Source organism: Pleurodeles waltl, chromosome 4_2 (genome assembly GCF_031143425.1).
Source record: "Pleurodeles waltl isolate 20211129_DDA chromosome 4_2, aPleWal1.hap1.20221129, whole genome shotgun sequence".
Classification (NCBI taxonomy): Eukaryota; Metazoa; Chordata; class Amphibia; order Caudata; family Salamandridae; genus Pleurodeles; species Pleurodeles waltl.
Window position 1 is genome coordinate 668,551,199 of NC_090443.1, and position 23,382 is coordinate 668,574,580.

The 23,382-nt window shown below is 39.9% G+C and overlaps 1 protein-coding gene across 2 annotated transcripts in view; it reads right to left on the minus strand.

Annotated features, from left to right (window-relative positions):
* The window catches only part of MIGA1 (mitoguardin 1), a 457,181-nt gene that overhangs the window by 310,618 nt on the left and 123,181 nt on the right, over nt 1-23,382 (minus strand). For both annotated transcript variants that reach the window (XM_069232246.1, XM_069232247.1), the window contains exon 7: nt 17,813-17,936. In XM_069232246.1, coding sequence (XP_069088347.1) covers nt 17,813-17,936 — 124 coding nt within the window. The remainder of the gene's footprint in view (nt 1-17,812; nt 17,937-23,382) is intronic.

Below are 23,382 nucleotides of genomic sequence, written 5' to 3' on the forward strand. Positions count from 1 at the left end.
CCATCAATGATTAGAGTACAAGAAAGAAAAATAAATTATAATTATAGAAAAAGCATGAAAACTACTCCTAAAAATATGAGATAGTGGGGCTAAATAGAATTAATATACTGATAAAAACCTTATTCAGCAAGGGACTGATTTAGATGAAGTGTATAAAAATATTATGCTTGGGTCTAATTAAAGGTTAACCTTATGCGCTGTAGCAAAATCAGTAATCTGAATTTAAAGTCGGAATAACTAGAATGACTAAATCTAATTAAATATATTAGAGGCATCGAAGTTTTGGGGTTAAAGACTCACCCAAATACAAGTTGTTGGTCCAGAATAGAAAAACAGCACTCATTTGCTGTGTCCGCGTCTTAGTAAGGCGCCATCTTGGAAAAGTATCTAAAACTTGTACGTGCATTTAAACGTTAGTTTCCTAGTCCTACGTTGCTTATTGGTGCCCTTATAGTAAAGGACGGACTAATGGTGTGGCGCCATGTTTGAACAGACTAAGGTTTTGAATGTTAATGAGGTCGAATACAAACAAAGCGAAATGTGCTAATAATTGCTTAGACGAAAGTCGGTCCTAAAACAAGCAAGAAAAAATTGAAAGCAGACTACCCGATGATTAATATTGTTAATATTGTTGTGTATCAAAATACTTTGTAATCCATTCAATCGGCGGACCAAATGCAGGGAAATAACGTTATATGGTGGGCGCCATCTTAAAGAATCATAAAAATAATAGATTCCTAGGTCCAGTATCGGTTATGATGTGAAGAAGTCATCTTAAATAGATTATTAAGACACTAGTTGACTAAATAATATGTTTGAGAGAAAAAAGGTTAACTATTAATTTAATAGGGCAGAATCTATATAATGTCTACATGGTGTGCAAAAATTTGTGTGCAAGCATGCTACCTGGATAAACGAGACCAGTGAAAAATTAAGGAAAAACTAGTAATTGGGAAGGAAAAACATTCATGATTCCTAAAAATTATATTACTAGAAAAATGAAGTCAAATTGTTCTGAATGATAGATCTGACTGGATCTAAAGACATTGTGGAAAATTGAGATAACATAGAAAACTAACTATTGATACAATTGATGATGTCCTATTATCAGTCTTATTGTTGGTTATATCTTCCTTTATAGTTTGACCCTTGCTACAGTCAAACTTCAGGTGTTTGTTAGTGTAACCAATAATGCCATTCCGGATCTTTATTGAGTCTGCATCATACAGTATCATATTGAATGATAAGAAGGCTTTCATTTTGGCGTAGTTGTAGTTCCAGATTGCCCCCTCTAGGGTGCGGTTTCAGTTGCAAGAGGCCACAAAAAGTAAATGTACGGGCAAACGGGTGATGTTCAACAAAGGGCAATTTGGTATAATTTTTTTTGAATGTTGCAATAATGTTCTTGTATCAGAGTCTTCAATGCTTGGATTGTGCTTCCAATATAAGATTTTTTGCAGGGACAGGTAATCAGATAGACTGTATTGATACTGTCACAATTGATGAAGTCTCGTATCATGAATGGTTGATCATTAATCAAAATGGATCTAGATTTTGAGAGACCAAGTTTACAGATGGAGCACTTTGTGCAGGTGTAGAAACCTTTGGGTCGCTGTATAGCACTTTGGTTGGGAGGGTGGTGAGAGAAGAACGAGGAACAGAGTTTATCCTTAATATTTGGAGCTCTTCAAAAACCTATTTGCAGATGGGATGAAATGTATTGATTAATGGGTGAATTGTTCTCAAGTAGGTACCAAAGCTTGCAAAGTAGTTTACGGATCAATTGATGACCATTATGGAAATCTGTGATGAAGCGAATGACAGAGTTCTTATTTGTAGTTTTAAATTTGTTAAGCATCGTATTACGGTCTAATTTTGCAAAATGTTCCATTGTCTTTTTTAGGCTTTAAAATTTATAACCTCTAGTAGACAGGTGTTGCATAATTTCTAAAGAAGCTACCTTATAGGCAGGTAAATTGCTACAGTTCAATCTAGCTCTCCTAAATTCTCCTGCCGGGATGTTACAAATTATACTAGACGGATGTCTACTGGAGGTGTGTAAAATTGAGTTTGCAGCAGTGCTCTTTCTATGAAGACAGGTAGGTAATTTGTCATTTTTTGTATATAGTGTGAGGTCGAGAAATTCCACCATGGTTCTCGAATACTGGTACGTGATTTCAATCTTCCATCTATTGGGTGTTAGTGATTCAAGAAAGAGCTGAAGTAAGGATTCCTGACCCTGCCAGATTAACAGAATGTCGTCTATGTAGCGGCCCCAAAAAATAATATACTGGGAAAAGTGTTAAAAATTGTCCTTCCAGAGCCAGAATCTTTCTATGGCTCCCATAAGCATGCATGCATATGGCGGCGCAAATTTAGCTCCCATCGCAGTCCCTTGAAGTTGGAGATAAAATTGTCCTTCAAAAAGAAAGAAATTATTTTGAAGACATAACGTTAGCATTTCTATTACCATCTTATTCCATTCAGTATGATGAGCCGATCTTGTGGAAAGGCAGCTGCTGACTGCTTCGATCCCATCATGATGTCTAATAGAGGTATATAGACTGACCACATCTATGGTGGCAAGTACGTAGTCTGATTGCCAATCAACGTTCTGCAATTTTTGAAGTATATCCTTAGGGTCGCTAATGAAAGAAGGTAAATTTAGCATGAAGGGTTATAGCACAGAGTCGATGAGGGTGCCTAGATTATAGCAGATGGAGTTAATTCCTGAAATAATTGTTCTGCCTTTAGGGGGGTTACCTCCTTTGTGTATTTTCGGTAGCACATATAGAGTAGGGATAGTTGGATTTTGTATGGAAAGAAAGTTTCTTTCCTCAGATGAAATGATTTGTTTGGAATGCAAATAGTCTAGCAGGTTCTTCAATTTCTTTTGGATCTCATGTGTGGGATTAGTGGAAAGATTTTTATAGCAAGTAGTATACTTAATTTGTCTATGAATTTCGTGTAGGTAGTCGTTTTTGTTGAGAATCACGATATTCCCACCCTTAGCAGGTTCTTTAATGACAACCGTATTGTTCTTTTTTTATTGATTGATTGCTGTTTTATTTTTAGTGCGGATGTTGGATGGCAGGTATTGTTGTTTCTTGATGTATTTTCTATATTCCTGATCGAGGTCTTGGGTCACTGCTGTGAGGAAAAGGTCAACTGAATTGCCTGCAGGAAAAACTGGAGTGAAGGTTGATTTGATAGGGAGTCCAAAGGGTTGGTATGATGTGGTCTCAATATAAAGCTCTTGGGCTATTTCAGTCATTGATAGATCTTGTTCTTCAACGTTGGAGAGGTTGCTTAGTATATTGCTTCTAGATCTTTGGCTGTGAGATCACTTGAAAACTGTGATGGTTGAAATGAAGAAGTTTTAGGTGCTGAAGTGGAAAAAAACTATTTAAGTTTAAGTTTACGAGTGAACTTAAAGAGATCAATCTTTGTCTGTACAAGATCCCAATGGTTTGTAGGGCAAAATGATAATCCCCTGTTGAGAATTTCAACTTGAGTGGGTGATAATTGTTAATCTATCTGATTTAAACTTAACTCTTGGTCTGATCTCGATGTCTCGCTTCCTTGCTTCGGGCTCTTGTCTGTATACCTGTTGATTTTGGTTCTTCCCTTATAGTACCTAGTGGTCTTGTGCGATTGTCTAATGTCGTACCAAGGCGATGTCTTCGGACTTCCTCGGAAAAATTTACTATTGGTTTGCTGGGTTGGCGTTTTTCCACTTCTTCTGATGATTCAACACCTGAAGAGGGTAGGGTTTCTGAACAGCTGGGTAATTCTGTGGTCGAGTTGGAATCCTTGATGTTATCATTTTGTTTTCCAAAAGTATAGAATCTTCCTAGTTGGTAGTCAGTAAGATCACGTCTGAATTTTCTATTTTTTCTCTGAATAATGTCTTCTTCATAATGGTCTATGATATTGTTGAGAATTTCATAATTTTTCACTGAAATGTCACCCCAGTTGGCTTCCTCAATTCGTCTGTTGAGCATATCAACCTCCTGTTGGTATTTCTCGTATTCCTCCTGGGCTATATCTATTAGTTGTCGAATCATATAGTCAACTAGTGTCTTAATAATCTATTTAAGATGACTTCTTCACATCATATCCGGTACTGGACCTAGGAATCTATTATTTTTATGATTCTTTAAGATGGCGCCCACCATATAACGTTATTTCCCTGCATTTAGTCTTCCGATTTAAGGTTGTACAAAGTATTTTGATACTCAACAATATTAACAATATTAAATCAGCAGGTAGTCTCCTTTCAATTTTTTCTTGCTTGTTTTACGACCGACTTTCATCTAAGCAATTATTAGCACATTTCACTTTGTTTGTATTCGGCCTCATTAACATACAGAACCTTAGTCTGTTCAAACATGGCGCCACACGATTAGTCCGTCCTTTACTATAAGGGCACCAAAAAGCAACATAGGACTAGGAAACTAACGTTTAAATGCACGTACAAGTTTTAGATACTTTTCCAAGATGGCGCCTTACTAAGACGCGGACACAGCAAATGAGTGCTGTTTTTCTATTCTGGACCAACAACTTGTATTTCGGTGAGTCTTTAACCCCAAAACTTCGATGCCTCTAATATATTTAATTAGATTTAGTGATTCTAGTTATTCCGACTTTAAATTCGGATAACTGATTTTGCTACAGCGCATAAGGTTAACCTTTAATTAGGCCCAAGCATAATATTTTTATACACTTCATCTAAATAAGTCCCTTGCTGAATAAGGTTTTTATCAGTATATTAATTCTATTTAGCCCCACTATCTCATATTTTTAGGAGTAGTTTTCATGCTTTTTCTATCTTTATAATTTATTTGTCTTTCTTGTACTCTACTCATTGATGGGAGATATTCTTTTCATTTTGCCATTTAACATTCAGACCATATACGACATGATATGCTGCTTTACGTGACAATGACCATATACAACATGATGTGCTGCTTTACTTGAATATTATAATGGTATGAATTTCTTCAGTTTTGGTACTATTATGGTTCTATATGGATTAGAGAGCAGGATTAATCAATTCTGTGTACTTTCTTAACACACTGTGACCACTAAACTTCACCTCATATCTTAACTCGGTGTGCCAGCACCTTAACTAACGCTATTCTTTACGAGCTTATGTTTCACAAGCTTGTTCTTCTGCATACTTTTCTGGTTATCCATTGACCTACCAGATGTGGTTCATTTGTCTTTTCTGCAAATACGGTCTCAACTTGGGTTTCCTTTGGGGATTCCCAGATCGCTTCTCTCACCTTTTAATAAATCAGGGCTTTTAGTTATTCACATGACCGCTTTCTTTCACCTTTAACTTTCACCTTTCTGACATGGTTTTGGTTAGAATGTTGAGGATCTTCAAGGGCTCTGCATGCCTTATCACATGTTCCTAACTCACCGAGCACTCTTATTAGTCCACTTCAACACTTGATTTGTTTTTACTTCTGATTGATTACAGCCTTGAGGAAGCCCTAGGTGGACTCACCACAGAGGGCGAAACATGTGTCGGCTGTTCTTTGGTCTACAATCTTAAATTTTCCTGAATACTTTGGAATCAATGAATAAAGGCTGCACTCAGTCTGCAACTTGTCAAGACTTTTCTTACAACTTCATAAAAACTCTTCTACAAAATAATTCATGAACTATACGGCTACTTGACTACTGAAGAGACTGCATTGAAAATTATTCTCTTTAAAGCACAACTCTTGTGGGTTCTCATTCTCAATAAGTTTTGTACTTCTACTCTCTGAGGGGGAATCCGGTCCATACCCACTGTTTGAGTTCCCACCACTGAATTCTCTAACACCTATGGGGCATTTACACAGGAAGGGAATCCGGACCCTCACTTTCTAGGGTTCAATGTTAAGCCTGACTGCTTTTGTGCCAAGTTACAAGAGGGTTAAGTGCCCGTTAATCTGAGGTTTTCTTGTGTTTCACCAGGACATGAATTGTGGTTGCAGTTTGAGTAGAGTTTCACCCCCCACCTCTTCACCAGTAGCCAAATCTCTTCTAGGAAGCATGCAAAGCAAGCACCTTAGGTGCTTCTATGTCAGCATGTGTACTTTATCTGTGTTACTGCGAGAATTTATACAATTGTCTATCACCATGTTCTAAATAAATGTTCCTAAACACAACAGGTATGGAGTGGCGCAGATTTTTTTTTGACCACCCAACCCTTCTTATTTTGATAGTAGCCCACACTTACAGGGATCTTAAATTAATGTGGTTGGTCAGTTGGGGATTCCCCTTTATGGAAGAGGTTGTCTCACACACACTTAATTGTGTCATGCTTCATTCTTAGATAAAAGCTACTAGATAATTATCCAGTAGCTTTTATGTAAGAACTCCCTCCAGTGTAGGTTTACTGTGAGGTTGAGTCCGGCCTGGCGGCACTGTCTTATCAGGGTGGGGGGAGGTGGTAAATGATGAAGCATGACACGATTAAGTGTGTGAGACCACCTCTTCCATAAAGGGGAATCTCCAACCGACCAACCACATTCATTTAAGGTCCCTGTCCTGTAAGTGTGGGCTACTATCAAATTGAGAAGGGCTAATGGATTAAAAAAAAAGAAAGAAAAAAAAATACTTTCCACACTACCCCATACCTGTTGTGTTTAGTATTGTTGACTTTGGGAGGTAGTGTGGGGTGTCTCGCCTCTTGTCTCTCTCCCTGTGTTAACTAAATAAACTTTTCACTATGCCATACAAAACACTAACATTCAACAGGCAACTCACCCTAAGAAACTGAACACAAAACATGGAAATGTTTATGGTGCTATAGTAAAACAAAATGTGGCCCAATGACACGTTATTTGGAGCAACTTAACTAAAAAAAGCATATTGACACTTATTAATTTATTAACTACAGTGCAAAGGTCATGTTCCAATTTATTAACAGTACACAAAACTGACATGACGAAAAACTGGGCTTATGCCTCACAGACTGCATACAACAATTACTGAACACAGAGAAACAACCTTCCTTAGAGTAGGGCTCTTCAATGAGGATTTGCCTTACTGCATAACGTTAAACCCATGTGTCCTGGTTTTGTTCAAATATATCTTTTTAAACAAATACACATTAAAAACAAATCACATGGCATAAACCATATATGCAAATGCACAGAGTAAATATACTATTCATTGCCATTGTTGAGGGAGAAGGTCATCATGACCTACTCAAAACTTCACCTCTCATGAGTCACGACTCCTAGTCAAGAATGGAAATAAAGAACATATTACACATCTGCATATATACTATGCATGCCTTGGGATTGAAATGTGGCAGAATAACACGGTATTTAGAGCAACTTTACTAATAAACATTCATTCACTCATGTATTTCTACAGCGCAAAGGTGAAATCTGAATATATAAATTGAATGAAAAATGACAAAAGTTAAAGTGATGTTAGACTAAAGTGAATATGTTAGTTAAAGTATAACATTTTAAACTAAAAAATGAAAACACTAAAATTCACCAGTTATGGTTTACTGAGCCAACTAGAACATGTCCCCCCCCATGCCCGGTGTTCTTATCAATGATGAATTTGAGATTTTATCAGGGATATCACCAATGATGTCATTGAACATGTCATAGTGAGGCAATCTGTGAGGTCATAAGCACAGTATGGTGGGGCACAAGCTCTAGTTATCTCAGTAAACTATGTCTGTTAAATTTTATTGTTTTGGGAGTTTATGTTCCGTTTAAATTGATATTTTCATTAACTTTTGGTTTTTTTCAGTGAATACCTAGGGTTTCTTTAAAGTAGAGAAGAACTTATTAACATACCCAACCTCGAGCATGTGTTCAAAGCCCGCTGTGCACTGCCTTTGGCCATGCACTGTGTAAAGTTGGGCAAAGGGTTAGACCAACCCTCATAGACACCACCCAAAAGGTTTTGGGAATAGGTTTTTCCAGTCCCTTGGAATTCCCTCAGGTGGACTGCGGCAACCCCCTTTCATATATATATATTTTTTATTTTGGGCCCAGGTAGCGTCCCTCTGAGACCCTCCAGAGGGGCTGGAGGTCAGAGTATCTATGCCTTGCCCCCTTATGTCCTTTTACAAAAAACATTTCAGGACAGGGGACTAAGTCTCTGAATACTGTAATGGTCACTGCAACATTACTTTTCAAGTTGGTGCCAGCCAATCAGAGAGCTCGGTCTGTAAATGCCCTTCAGTCAGCAAGAAGGCTTCAATTTCTGAATTTCAGCCCAATGGTCCAGACTTTCCTAAATTTTGAACCTTAATTTTCCCAAAAACTACTGAACGGATGTACACGGAATCATAAAAAGCATGCTTTATGTGTAAAATCTAGCTTTCTACCAAATTTAGTGTAATTCTGTCCAGCTGTTTTGGCTGTAGTGCTGCTTAAAACCACTTATGGAAATTGAAAGGGGACATTTTGTCAGCCCCCGCATGTTGGACCACCCTGAAACTTTCCAGGAAGGAGCTAACATGGATAAACATTATTCGGACTTTTTGTGAAGATTTGTCAAAAGGCGCTAAAGTTATTAGAAAAACAATAAATATATTTCCTATGGTAACTAAGCCCTATTATTACACAATGGTGACTGCCACTAGGTAAAATATATAGTTCATTGAAAAAACAAAGCTTGAAGGAATGGTATACTTAGGTGAAAATGTCAGTTAAAAAATACAATTTTGAACTAACAAAGTCACTGAAATACACCTGTTGCGTTATCTCAAATAACTAGAACTAGTGCCCTAGTGCTTTTACCCTCACCATGCACAATGTTGTCAACATTGTTGTCTTTTCAGATGTTGGTGTCACGTTGTCAGTGATGACATAGAACAGGTCATAAGCGCTGTAATATGTAAGGTCATATGCAGTGCATGGCGAGGGCGGTGAGTTCTACTTTCTTTAGGGAGCAATTTATAGTAACTTGAGATAACTATAACTGGTACTCCATGCAGCTCCCCCCAACATAAAAAAAGTTTGATGGTGTCACTGCCACTTCTAGGGACATCACCAGGCTCCAAAAATATATTTTAAAAGCCCTTGCACGGCTTTGTGGGGCTCTCCTTGCAAGGATCAGTGCATAATAAATGAGTGGTTCCTGCTGATCATTTATTATTCATTTTTTTCCATTTATTGTATTTTTGTAGGGTGTCCCGGTGCCCACTTGGGATACCCCCTTTTTTAATTTTTGTTGGGGGTCACAGGGGAGCTTCAGGTTTCCCGCTGCCTTACTAGCACCCTGCCAGCACAGGAGCCAGCATTGTCTTGCATTTATTTTTTCTTTTAGTGTGATGACCCAGTGCCCACCCGGGGGCACTCGCATCATATCCCATGTTGGAGGCTTGGGGGGGGGGGAAGCTGCAAGGTCCCCACATCCTCGCCAGCTACCTTCTCTGTACCCATCCTAGGTGCAGCGGGAGCCGGCATTTCTCCAACCCCACAGGAGCAGTTTTGTTTTCTCCTACTGAGCGGGAGCAATTTTCTGTTTCCGTGCCTGTGAGAGAGTGGGCAGGGAGAAAGTCATGTGCTCCCCTCTGGCAGGAGCAGTTTTGTGCCCGGCGGGACCACAATAAATTTACTTTCCTGTGCTCTTGCGGGCCGGCAGACCACAGTGTCCCGAAGGTTGGGGTCCCAGGAAACCGTAAAAGAGCTGGCACTTGGGGTCCCAGGGCCATAGAATGGCTTGCAGAGGAATCTGCAAGCTGCCTTCCCCAATAAAGTTGAAACCGCTCATTGGGATGGGATCCTAAGGGCCTCTTGGTGAATAGGGGAGGGACACCACATGAACCCCTCCCTTTCATTTTAAATACAGCCTTGGGGGATAGGATCCCCAGGGTGGCTTGGAGGCTCGCAGGGCTCATGTCTCCTCCCCTTCTTTTAATTCAATCAGCCCTTAGAGATGGGGTCCCCAGGGGCTCAAGCTGGCTCAGGGAGGAAGGCCTCCCCTTCAATTATTTGTTGGCCCTGGAGGATGGGGTACCTGGAGCCTCGCAGAGGCTTGGATGCATGCCCCTCTCACCATTATTTTGATGACGGCCCAAGGGATGGGTCCCTGGGGCCTCGCAGAGGATCAGGGATCTGGTATGCACACCCTCCCTCCCCGTAATTTAATATCATGGCCCCGGGAGACAGGATCCATGTTTTTTTTTTCTTTGCTCTTTTTAAAGTTTTACTGCTGGTTTGCGGACCAGAAGTTTAAAATGTGCGCCTAACGATAACGTCCCTTTAACCTTTGTTTTTTTTAAATATATATATATATATATATATATATATATATATATATATATATATACACACACATATACACACACACACACACCCCTATCACCATTTTAGGGCCATCTATTTTACATATTATCCTCTCTTTATAATTTCGTAATTTCAACCTTTGAATTTAAATTTAAGATTATTTTGTCTCCATTCTCAAATAATGAGCTAAGAAAATTATATTGTTGGATAAAATTATTGGAGGCATGTGCCGAAGGATTTAAGTTAAGTGGTGTGCAATTGTAATCGCATGTCCTTGCTGGTTACTCTTGGAATGTGCGTGTTATTTAATCAAGGCCGAGCAGCCTGGCCGATACGCGTGATGGCAAACTGTAACAGCGTCTGACAATAAACTTAAGACCGAGAAGCAACATGCGTGTCTGCATCAATCCTTGCTACGACATAGTCAATTGTGGATTGTTTTCTTTAAGATTTACAGAGTGATGTCCTCCAAGTGCAGACCACTTCAAGCGGGCCTGCGGCTGACAGCATATGGAGCTAATTGCGTTTGCAGTGAGCACGGGGGGATGAAAGAGTAAACTGTAGGCATATAGCTCGGTCCGGCAGGGTGTTGTGATTAAGCTGCGAGCAGCCAGACTTTACTACATATAGTTAAAGCCATGTTTGTCAACATGCTGCATGAGATGGAGGAGGCAGCAGATAGTCTTTTTTAAAGCTTCATTGCAAAAAAAGTTAACAGGAGAAGGAGAAGGAGAAGTTCCTAATGAAACTGATACTAGAAGTAAACTGAGGCTCTTGGAACAGCTTTGATGCAGCGAGCTGACAAAATAGTGGGAGCACTAGTCCTTACAAAGGTATTTGTAAGCAGGAAGGATCCCGAGGGGGATTGAGGATTTTGGTAGCCCCCAGTTTTGAAAACCCAAATCCAGAAATGCTAAAGGAATGGGCTGAGAGTAACACTGAAGCGTCTAACAGGCTAATCCGCATTTTAGTTAAGTATGCGGCTATTGATGGAGAACAACTCCAGCAGAAGATAGATGCACTGAATGATGAATTGAATAAAGCAGCTGATCAGTAATTGGTAAAGGACCTCCGCGACAATATCGACGTACAACTCAAGAAACATGAAGAGATAATAAAGCTGTGCAAAATGGAGAAATTTGCCAGAGGTAAGCGAGATTCTGAAAATGGGCAAATTTCTACTTTCAACAAACATTTTGAGAACTTGAAAAGGCAACATCTCATGCAGCGCAATAGATCAAAGCAGAAGTGTAAACCTGCGAAGCAGGCACGGAAACTAGGTGTGCTCAGATGCTGAAACAGACACTGATGATATAGTGAAATGTATAAAAAGGAAGCTTAAAGGCAACTAAATGTTGAATACTGATATGCCAAATGTGATAGGAATGTTCTAATTACTATAAAGGAACAATACAAAATGATTTTGTTGAAGGACAGAATAATGGCTTGTTAAATCAAGATGAGTATATGTTTTTACACAATGCCAATCCAAGAAACCCGGTATTGTATTTGATCACTAAAGTTTATAAAAATGCAGATGGGCCCCCAAGTAGACCAACAATTTTGGCACAGGGTAGCTGAAGTAGGAAGTAGATGAAAAGGCCAGGATTGTTAAGCAGAACTCCACATTTATTTCTTTAAGATGATAGGAGAAACTCCAGCCACTCCTGCTCTGCTCCTCCACCAACTGCCAAGTCTCTCAACATTCCAGCAGTACCTACGTTGGAGCAGGGGTAGCTGGAAAGTACCAAGTTACATATATAACGTAAATAAAGGACATAGATAGCAAAGATAACATGACCTAACTAATGTGATAAATTTTACATAAGTTAATACATTAATACACTTTCTAAACACTATACCAAAGTAGCCTCTTGGAAAACACTTCTAAATATATTGATCATTTCCTTTAAAACTATGTGAAAAATCTGCCATCATATCTAAGAGACACCGGCGATTATTTGAGGTTGATTTATGGCATACTGTGAGAGGGTGAAGCTCTCCTTATGTCATTAGATGTGGCAATACTTTACACAAGTATTCGCCATGTGGATGGTATGTGGGTGAGAGGTATTTTTTGCAGAGCCACCCTTTAATGTTGTACAAACACAGGCAAATTCTTATCGCCATGATTCATCGATGTTTAGAGTGTAACGATTTTTTGTTTCATGGGAAGTTGTTCCACCAGCTGCTTGTAACAGCGATATGCACGTGCTTCGCCCCAAGTTATGCATATGGGCTGGTGGAAGGAGCGGGTGCTTCGAACTGTATACAAGGTGGCGTGGGAACAGCATGTGGTCATGGGGGGTCAAGATTCAAGGACGACCTGTTTGTAATTTGGAGGGGCCTGTAAAAGAGTGCTGAGGACTTTGTCAATTATATTAATATTGATGATTTAAACCTGCACTTCACAAGCCAAATCAGTGACAACAGGGTGACTTTCCTAGATTGAGAACTGTTCATTGAGAAAAATAAGATCGAATCAGGCTGTATAGGAAAGAAACTGCAGGCAAAACAAACTTACACATGTCAAGCTTTCATCCAACCCGTTTAAAGGCCTGCATCCCCTATTGGGGAAATGCTTTGAACAAGTGAAATTGCAGCAATTGCAGGGATGCAGAGCAGTGCCAGGAGGAAATGGTACAAAGATTTGTGCAAAGGGGTACACAAGAGAACTGCGAAAGAGAATTCATCCTATTTGCTAGGCCAAGCTCAGAGAGACGTAAATTGGATATCGGGTTTATTACAACACACAATAACCAGGATTTGCGATTGAGGTTGCTATTCAGGAAGAATTGGCATATTGTCAGATCCGATCCTGTGATCGGCTCAATTTTGCCCACAAACCCTATGAATATTTATAGGAGACCTTACTCTAAGAGGGATGCTTTAATTAAAAGCAGCCCTGAGGTTATTAGAAAACTATGTTGGTTTGCAGCTATGAGCGGATTCAGGAAATGTGCTAAGAGCGTAACATGTACAATAGGTGTGAACATTAGGATTACAAATCCCCTTTCCACGACAGACCAATCAAGATCAGGGGTGCATACCATTGTAAAACATAGTGAGCAGTTTATGTGCTCACATGCAAAGGCAACTTAAGGTATGTGGGGAGCACAACTCTACCAGCGAACAAACAAATCTTGCAACATATGAGGGCAATTAAAATATACGAACTCCAGTACCCAGCGGCAAGGCACTGCAATAAGATCCATAATCATTATGTGAATCAAATCACATTCTTTTTAATTGATGCAGCTGGATGGGATAGAAGGGGTGGTGATCGAGTAAAACATCTCTGGAAATTAGAGATGCAACATATAGTTAAGTTGGACAGCAAACCCCTAAATGGGCTCAACGCAGATGAAGAGCTGCATGTGTGCCTTTGATAGGTATGCTGATAGAGTGATATAAAAAAAATAGTCCAGGAACTCTCAATGTAAAACCTGTTATCACACACATACAAATTATTATACCACATAGATTAGTTTTGTAATTAAAGTATATGTTGGGTCCATTATGGTCAAACAGAATGAATTTGGTTGAATTTGACAATGAATTGAAATGTGCAGAATTGGGATTACATGTATCAATGATGGATGCATGACCATATTGTGAATATGCCCACTAGGACTTATCTTCAATGACTTTTGATTATTAATTGCCCACACGGCCAAAGATGTGAGTATATCATTATTTTAGGACCATCTATTTTACGTATTATTCTCTCTTTATAATTTTGTAATTTCAACGTTTGAATTTAAACTTAAATTTATTTGGTCTCTATTACTCAAATAATGAGCTAAGAAAATAATATTGTTGGATGAATTAATTGGGGGTATGTGCCCAAGGATTTAAGTTACTATATGGTGTGCAAGGGGAATAGTATGTCTTTGTGGTTTACTAATAGAATGTGCATTCCATAAAGTCCCAAAATGTGCATGTCATTTGATCAAAGCCGCGCAGTCCAGCCAAAATACATAATGGAAAACAGTAAGAGCATCTGACAATAAACTGAAGACCGAGAAGCAACTTGTGTGTCTGCAATCAATCATTCCTTCGACAAAGGTGATTGCGGATTGTTTTCTTTAATATAATGCTTAGAACTGTAATCCTTCAATTCTAGATCATAGAGGTTCAACCCTAATTATACACGTTACGCATAAAAAGTTACACATAAGTTACTTAACATCTCTACTAAGTAAAGTAGTGGTTTGATTTTCTTTAGAAGAGGGCGAAAGCTGGTACCAGGCTGTCTTTGTGTTTTTTGCAAATGCTTTCATTGTGGGTGAGATTAGTGTCCAGGGTCAACCCAAGTGATTTGGCATTCTGTGAAATTTGAGGTATTAAGCTGTCGGGGATCATGCCATTGAGCCAGGTTTGTACTGTGTCTTGTCTATTCTTCTTGACAAATAACGGGAAATCTGACTTGGCTGGGTTGAGCTTTAGGTGTAAGAACTTACCTAACTGCACTACTCACACTCATGTGTCCCAATGGCTGATAACAGTTTAGGATACCAGTAATAATTATGAGGTAGTATATAACCAAGCACACAGGCAGACCAGGAATACAATAGAGCATGATGCTGGCCTTCTAAAGGTGATGCTTGTAAGCCTGCATCCACAGCTAAGGCTAAGTGTGCCACTATGAAGGTATGTGTCATGCTTCATAACCTTGCTATGAGGCGAAACATAAAAATGCTGAGGATTTCGAGGATGACTGAGACAACACAAATGAAGATGAGCCTCAACACCAACTGATATTTAATATATTTTTAGGATCCTTTCTTCAATGTAATTTGAAATTCAAGACAAGCGCAATGGCCACCCTGCAGTGTACCAGAAAGCATGTACAATTTAGGCATTTTGACCGACCTCGAAGTGTTCCCGAGTGGAAGGTGAGTTGATTTAATGTCACTGAGACTTATCCCCTTACGTTAATGAACACAGTCACTGATGGATGCTTATTTTGTTACATAGGAGTTACTCATCTTGGAGGACTACCATGAGATTACCGGGCAATTCAATCTATTGATTTCTGTTCGACTCCATGTGAGTTATTAACAATATAAGATGTTTTGATAGACTAAACACATGGCATATTCACTCATGCTTTCTAATACAAGATTATATTTTAGTCACACAGGCAGCATTATTATTTTAGTCCTGATCAAGATCCGCATGGACGTTTTAGTAATCACGTAGAATAAGTGGCAAAACGTCAACTATTTACAAATCCAGCCTGTACTAGATCTTAAAGCCCGGCAATCAGTGGAAGAGATTCACCTGTACAGTTGGGACATATTAATTGTTTTGTTACAGACGGGCATTTTTTCAAATCTATCCTGTTACACAACCTTAAGAAATCATTCTGTTTTTACTAATACTCATTGTATCACTTGATTTCACTAATTGCACTGCACAAGCACGTTTTTTCACGCTATATCATAAGCAGCCCTTTCTGTTTGTTCATATTGTAAGCAGCCTTTTCTGTTTGTTTAATGTAATCATGATACAGTTGTACTGAATACTCCAAAGAAATGTAAAACAAGACCTATATGTGTTTGGAGTCATTTAATAGAATTGTATTGAATACACCAAAGAAACGTGACCCGAGACCCGTATGCGTTATTAATCCTTTATTTATGTAAAGAAACTTAAAGAGAGATGCACTTCCTCTAGTGGTAATGACAAAAGTGATTATATGAAATTCATGCTTTTCTCCCCAACGTAACTATTTTTCTTATATACTGATCTACACCTGGGTATGGATTAACCATGCCCATAATAATGTGTGGGAGCAGAGGCAAGGAGATTTCCTCATTTGCATGGGGCCATGCCCCCATGCAAATAAGGGAATACCCTCTTGAGATTGATTTGGCCCACAAGAAGCACCAGGGCTATCACTATTACAGAAGGAGCCACACAACAATCTGTGGCCCCTTCTGTAATACCAAAGTGACCTGGGTGCACAAAGTGGGCCTACATGCCTGTTGCTCCCCCTCACCCCCCTGGTCACTTTGTGTAATAAGGCCCCTGATGTCTTCACTGGTCTACCTGCAATCCCAATGTCTCTATGTATTAATGGACTGCTTCCCCAATAACGTCACTCATGACACCATAACCAACAAATCAAAGCTGGTTTTGCTTCATCTTCAGCGAAAACATTCACACATGCGGTTCAACATGGATCCCCTGTATCTACCCTTTTATTTAACATATCTATAAGCCCACTTCTCAAGTTGATCTTGCAATACCAACTTCAATTCCAAATACACACTCAAGACATCTACCTGTGCACCTGAGTGATCAGCCACAAGGAACACTGCTAAATCACCAACTGCCTTAAAATGTGTAGTAATGGATGAAGGAGAGGTACCTCTATCTGAGCAGATCAAAAATTGAAATCCTGAGAGTTGGAGAGCTCTCTGATGAGAGCCTTTATATTGACTGTCTGGAGGAGGTAGGTGTCACATTGACTCCTAATAAAGCAGTAAAAAAACAAAAGATCACAGGGTGGTTCAGTTCTAACCCATGTTTGGATCAGAGAGGTTACTAAAAATATCAATTTCTCATGTTACAGAGTAGAATCTTGGATTTTCGGTAGTCTCCACTTCAGATAAATTAACAAATGACTTAGCGCTGTCAAGACTGGTTTACTTCTATGGTGTCTATGTAGGAGTGGCAAAAACAGAAATTCAGGAACTCCAGACATTATTAAGTTAAGCAGCTAGAAGAATCGTTCTCATATCGCATAGGCCTCAAAAGGATTTGCACAGAAAATAAATTACATTTAAAATCGTCTGCATTACATTCTGAGCTTGGATGAGAATCATCTCAAAATACCTTCAAACTGTATTTGTAAAATAAGCTCCAAAGCAAAATCATCTGAGATCTAGCATTGGAAACCCACTTGTTCAGGCCCAATCACCTGAAAGACCCTGGTGCATTTAATCCGCATTGTGGGAGCTGAGCTCTAGAAAGTCCTGGATCCAGACCTGAAAAGTCAGCCCATGTTTCCAACTTTTAAAAACACATGGAAAAAAACAAGCTGAAAACAAACCTACTAAAGAACTGTTCCCTTCCATCAATAAAAACAAGAAAGGCCAGGATGCCCTCCTAAAGACGTTTGACACCCCCTGAAAAAAACTTGAACTCTACTCTAACATCAGAGTTCAAAGTGCCCTCAAAAAAGAGAATTTGTTATCAAAATATTAGCAAAAACTGCAAAAATCCTTATTAAAAATAATTAAAATCAACAGCTTTCAATTTCTTTTCACCAGGTTAATCCCAAATGTGGTTAGTGGCAGATGCACTGGAATAGTAAATGCTAAAATGGTAAAAAAGATGTACATTTTGACGTATTTAGGAATTCAAATTATCTTCTAAAATCATAGTTATGCACCACTGTATATCATTTGGCTTTGAAGACATTACAAATGCAAGGCACTCAAATTCAGGTTTCTCCACTGTATAGGCTCAAGCACAAAAATAAAATGGATGTTTTAAAAGACAATGAAGAAGACTTCTTTTAAAGTAAAACCCCTTACCCAAGTCATTCGCTAGAGAAGCTGGATCGGAAGCTCCAAGGGTGGCCTCGAACTCCTCCTGGAGGCGATAGGCTCGCTGAAGTAAAGATTCAAGTTTATGAATGAAGTCTGCACTGATGATATCCTGCAAGTAAATGTAATAAGTTGGTGCTGAAAAATGTATTGTTAATTTATTTAAGACTTCATAAAGTTTGCAGGATCTCACAATCTGGGCTTTACATTTTCAATCCTGGAGTTACTCTACCAAGCGAAAACTGATGTTTCATAAGAGGCTGCCCAATCGGTGTCCTTTTGATGGTATGCTTCAGAGATGCTTTTGACAAACAAGACATCCTTTTAACATTTTGCCTCTGTGCTGTAATACAGCCGCGCAGAACTAAGGCAAAGCATATTGTGATTAACATAGAAAGGGCTGTCAGAATATCACCTAGCATACTGCACAACCTGCTGCTGAGCAACTTGAAACATGCACAAATACTAAACGTTCACTTGATTGTTTTCCCCATCCATTATTTTAAAGGTCATGAAATGTCTCCTTTCACGGCACCGTGTATTGACTTCGGGCTCTCTTGACAGTGAGTCTTTTAGTCACATTGGTAACAACATGAAGAGGCTTTTGGCTCGGTATCAGAATAGTTGTGGATGGTCGTCGGCGTTCGGATTTCTCTCTTCTCATCACTCTCACTTGATCCTTCTCGTTCACAAGCGGATTACTCACAATGCCAGTAACGTGGTAGTTTTTCATTGGATCTTGCATGAGATCTTGCACAGACACCTGAGCATGAGGTTTCGGTTTAAGTATGCCTTGAGGTTGTAGTTTCTTTAAGCAATATTTTCATTAAGTAGTATGTAGGTAACTAGGGGGCAAGGTGAGCGGTTGGGTGCATAAATTCCTCCAGGTGACGTTGAGTATTTCTGTTTTCAGATACCCCTGAAGAAAGGTCAGTCGACCTGAAATGTACTGGGTTCAGGGACTATTTCTGTCAGGAAGCAATATTAATTTAAAATGTCCAAGAGGAAATTTCATGAGCTTCAAAATATTGGATGGTGAAAACTACCAAGTGAACTTTTAATACTTGTAAAATCAACAATAAATCACCAAATACTAAAATGTAGAAGTGACGCGGTTTTCGGTTTTTTGAGGAACCGTGAAAGTGAACCTCGGGGTCGCAGTAAAGTGCGTCAGGTAGCGGGTGTGTTAGTCTCACCACCAGCATGTAGGGCAGCTTTATTGACTAGTCCAACATGGGACACTGTAGATACTCTGACAGCACACACGCAGAATAATATCACAACAACTTTGAACTTTAAAAAAACAAAAACAAAGTGAGTGCGATAACGGAACATTGTGTGTGAATACGTGTACATGGACATTGTACAGTGGTTTCCAGTTTACATGAAGAAAGATGAGCAATTGCTATATCAAAAGCAAATTTGTAACCAACATTTAAGGATCCGGTGTTTCTTTAGGGAAGAACTGTACTGGATATTTGTATGGGGTATCCGTGGTGAAGCAGAAAAGTCTATAATGATGAGGTTAGAGGGGTGTTATACTAAATAGGCATGGATTCTGATGCAATTTCAGATTTTCTCAGCTAAACAGCGATTGGCTATGCAATAAGGTGAGCCCTAATGCTTGGACTGTTGTAATAATGGCACCTAAAGTCCTTTCCACATCTGCTTGCTTGACGTTTTCCCTTCCACCTCATCGTTTTATCGCTTTATAACCTCTACAATAGCAACACCGGTGGCATGGTGGTGTTGAAAACCTGGAAGATACTACTGATGAGGTGAGTGGAGCCACTACTGGAATTTTACTGATTGGAAGTTCAAGGCCAGTACTTATGTTGAAACAATTAATGCTGTCAATGAGCAGCAATAGCAGGTGACCGTGGCAAAAGGAGGACAAGGACATGAAGATAGCTAGTCACGAGATGCTGAGCACGTTTTCGCTCTTGAAGAACCAAACTTCCCTGTTCTCCTTGAAGCTGCTAGTAAAGCTCGGTCCAGACTTCATGGTACTTAATCTGTCACATAACTTACATTGATTGGGCTGTAGAAGTCTTTCTAATATCTTGAAGTACATGTCTCAATTACAAGAAACCACTTCATATTTCATCAATGGAGTGGAACTCCCTAAACACTGAAGGAAGATGTGGAAGCACTCTACAATTAATCTTGTGTTGCCTTCAAGTTGCTCTTTAATTGTGGTCTTCCACTGCGTTTCTCTTTCAGGTGAGGTGAGATGTGGAAGTCCTGTCTAAGTTGTGACAATTGCACCAGTAAGCATACTTGCACAACTGCTACTTAATGGTGGTGCATGGACAGTAAAATTATTTTGTAGGATAATAACTTTACTCAAACAGGTGAATAAGTATAGAGGTAGTCCCGAGCAGATTCCTAAAATGTTAATAGAACTAGAACTGCTGTCCAAGGAGGAGCAATAATTGAATTTCATTCTAAACAGTGCGAGATAGCAAAAACTTCTTGTTAGAGGGCAACAGGGTAAGGCTTTATGATTGTTCTGTGAGTTATAACTCAACACTTTAAACTGTGCAAGTCAATTTATTATATAGTCATTTATCTGTTTTTTTACTCATGAGGTTCTCTCTCATGGAGGTAGCTTCATCCCCTCTTTTTTGCATTTTACAGAATTGGGAGGAACACATGAACTTGCAACCTCACTGCGCTCTAGCTATCGCTTTCAAATCTCACATCCATTAAACCTTCTAGCTGCCCCTTTGCTGCCCACTCTTTTGTCCTTACCTACATCCCTCATCTCTTGCCGTCTTACACCAGCAACCTCAACAAAGGTCTTACCTGACTGCAAGGAAAAGTATTGTGATTCAGTTTATGGAGCAACTGAATTCTCCTTTCATATTTTTAGCATAATTACCCTTTCATTGTGTTGTAGTTAGTGGCCCTTAAAAAGCATTAACGCAAACAGCTGTATAATTTCCTCCTTAATGTGATGCGAATATGAGTCGAAATATTACATTCTCTTTGAAAATGGATGTTGGAAGTGATAGTAATCCACATTACATGGAAGGTTGCTGATCTACTTATAGATCCTTGAGTTTTTTTAAACTCATTTTCTTATTACTTTTATACAAAAGGTAAAAATACTGTATAGAAGATGTGCGCAAGACAAATTGCTTGGATTAAGATCATATTTAAAGCATACAAGAATAATTTGGCATGTTTGGTAGTTGTTAGACTTGGCATCCTTGGCGTGGTCTACCCTAACTTTTTTCCTCTGTTCCCCAGGTTGTTGATGTGTGCTGGACTCTGTTTTTGATACTCTGGGCACTTTATCACAGCTATCCAGTGCTAAAGTGCAAGTGCTCGTATGTAAAATGTATATGTAATTGGCTTTCCTGATGGGCATATTTGATTTACTAGCAAGTCCCTAGTATAGTGCACTAGAGGTGCCCAGGGCCTGTAAATCAAATGCTACTAGTGGGCCTGCAGCACTGGTTGTGCACCCACACGAGTAGCCCTGTAAACCTGGCTCAGACCTGCCACTGCTGTGTCTGAGAGTGCAGTTTTAAACTGCCAATTCGACTTGGCAAGTGTACCCACTTTCCAGGCCTAAACCTTCCCTTTTCATACATGTAAGACACCCCTAAGGTAGGCCTTAGGTAGCCCCATGGGCAGGGTGCAGTGTATGTTAAAAGTCGGACATGTACGTATGTGTTTTATGTGTCCTAACAGGGAAATACTGCCAAATTCGGTTTTCACTGTACAAGGTCTATCCCTCTCATAGGTTAATATGGGGACTGCCTTTAAATATTAGTGAACATTCCCTTTGGGAGAAGATAGAAATATGGAGTTTGGGGTCTCTGAACTCACAATTTAAAAATACATCTTTTAGTAAAGTTTGTTTTTAGATTGTATGTTTGAAAATGGCACCTTTAGAAAGTAGGCATTTTCTTGCTTAAACCATTTTGCGACTCTACCTGTTTGTGGATTCCCTGTCTGGGTGAGTTTGACAGTTGTGGTGTTTGCACCTCTCCTCTAGACAGTGACAAAGGGAGCTGGGGTGTAGCCGGCATATCCTGATGAGCCATCTGTGCTGGGAGGGAGGGGAGGAGTGCTCACTTACACCTGATAGGGCTGTGCCTGCCCTCACACAATGCAGTCTCCAACCTCCTGGTGTGTGTCTGGGGCTTGGCCTAGGCAAGACAGGATCTTACAAAACAAGAGAGACTTTCCTTTGAAGTTTGCCTACTTCAAAGGCAGAAAGGGATACAAGTAGTGGACCCAAAACCCATAAAAATTAGATCACTTCTGGATTCAAGAGGAACTTATGCTAAGGAAAAGAGCTGAGGAGAATTGCTGCCTCTGCCTGTGACTGTGCTTTGTTCGGCTATCCTGCGTTTGTTGCTTCTGCCTGTGAAAGGGGACAAAGACTGGACTTTGTTGTGCATTCCTGCTTGAAAAGACTCTCCAAGGGTCTGAACTGAGCTTTCCTCCTGTTGTTGAAGTCTCAGGGCCATCAAGGACTTCCCCTACCAACACCTGGACTCTCTGCTGAGACTCCTGCTCTGTCAAGTGGTGCCCCATCCAGTCCCTCGGCCCTTGAAAGGTGAATTTGGCAGACAAGAACTGAAAATCCACGCACAGAACGCTGTGCACGGAAATTTTCGACAACCCTTCCGCAATGTGGCTGATAAACGTCGTGCCGCCGGCTTCATGGCTGAAATAGATGCTCCACCTGCATCGCGACTGGGAGACCGACGCATCGCAGCTGGAGAAACTGTGCGCAACACCCGCTTACGGAGGCTGATAATGGCACAAACCCCACACAGCGTGGTTTTCTGATACAGTGCAACCGGATTTTCCACGCATTGTCCCTGGGCATCTAAGTCAACCCGACTCTTCGAGGATCCAAGGTGCCCTGTCCGGAAACTGATGCAGCGCTCTCTTGCAAGGGAGAAAAACAATGTACCGGCGACCCGACCGGAGAAGGAAACGACGTACGGCCTCACTTGCGAGTAAGGAATGGATGCTTCACTACCCTTTTCCGATGCACGCTCACCCTGTGAGGCTTTAATTCTGGCGCTAACCAGGTACTTTGGGTAACAACAGCATTCTAACTGTTTTCTAAGGATTAAGACTCTTATTCCTTTCAGAATTAATATCTTGGCTTGTGTATGTTGGATTTTTGTTGTTTTGGTCTTGTTTGATTTAGATAAATATTACCTATTTTTCTAAACTAGTGTGGTGTCCATTTTGTAGTGTTTTACTGTATTACTGTGTGTGTTGGCACAAATACTTTACACATTGCTTCTAGATTTAAGCCTTTCTGCTCATGCCAAGCTACCAAGGGGGTGATCGGGGATTAACTGAGTGTGATTCTCCTTTACCCTGACTAGAGTGAGGGTCCTTGCTTGGACAGGGGGTAACCTGGCTGCCAACCAAAGACCCCATTTCTAACAGTAGTACTGTGGACCACTCATAGGCTGCAGCTAAGAGGAACACAGGAATCTTGGCCCAATTAACAATGGGAATTGCCATATTCTTTTAAAACGCACAACGGAAGAACATCAACAAATCCCAAAGTGTAA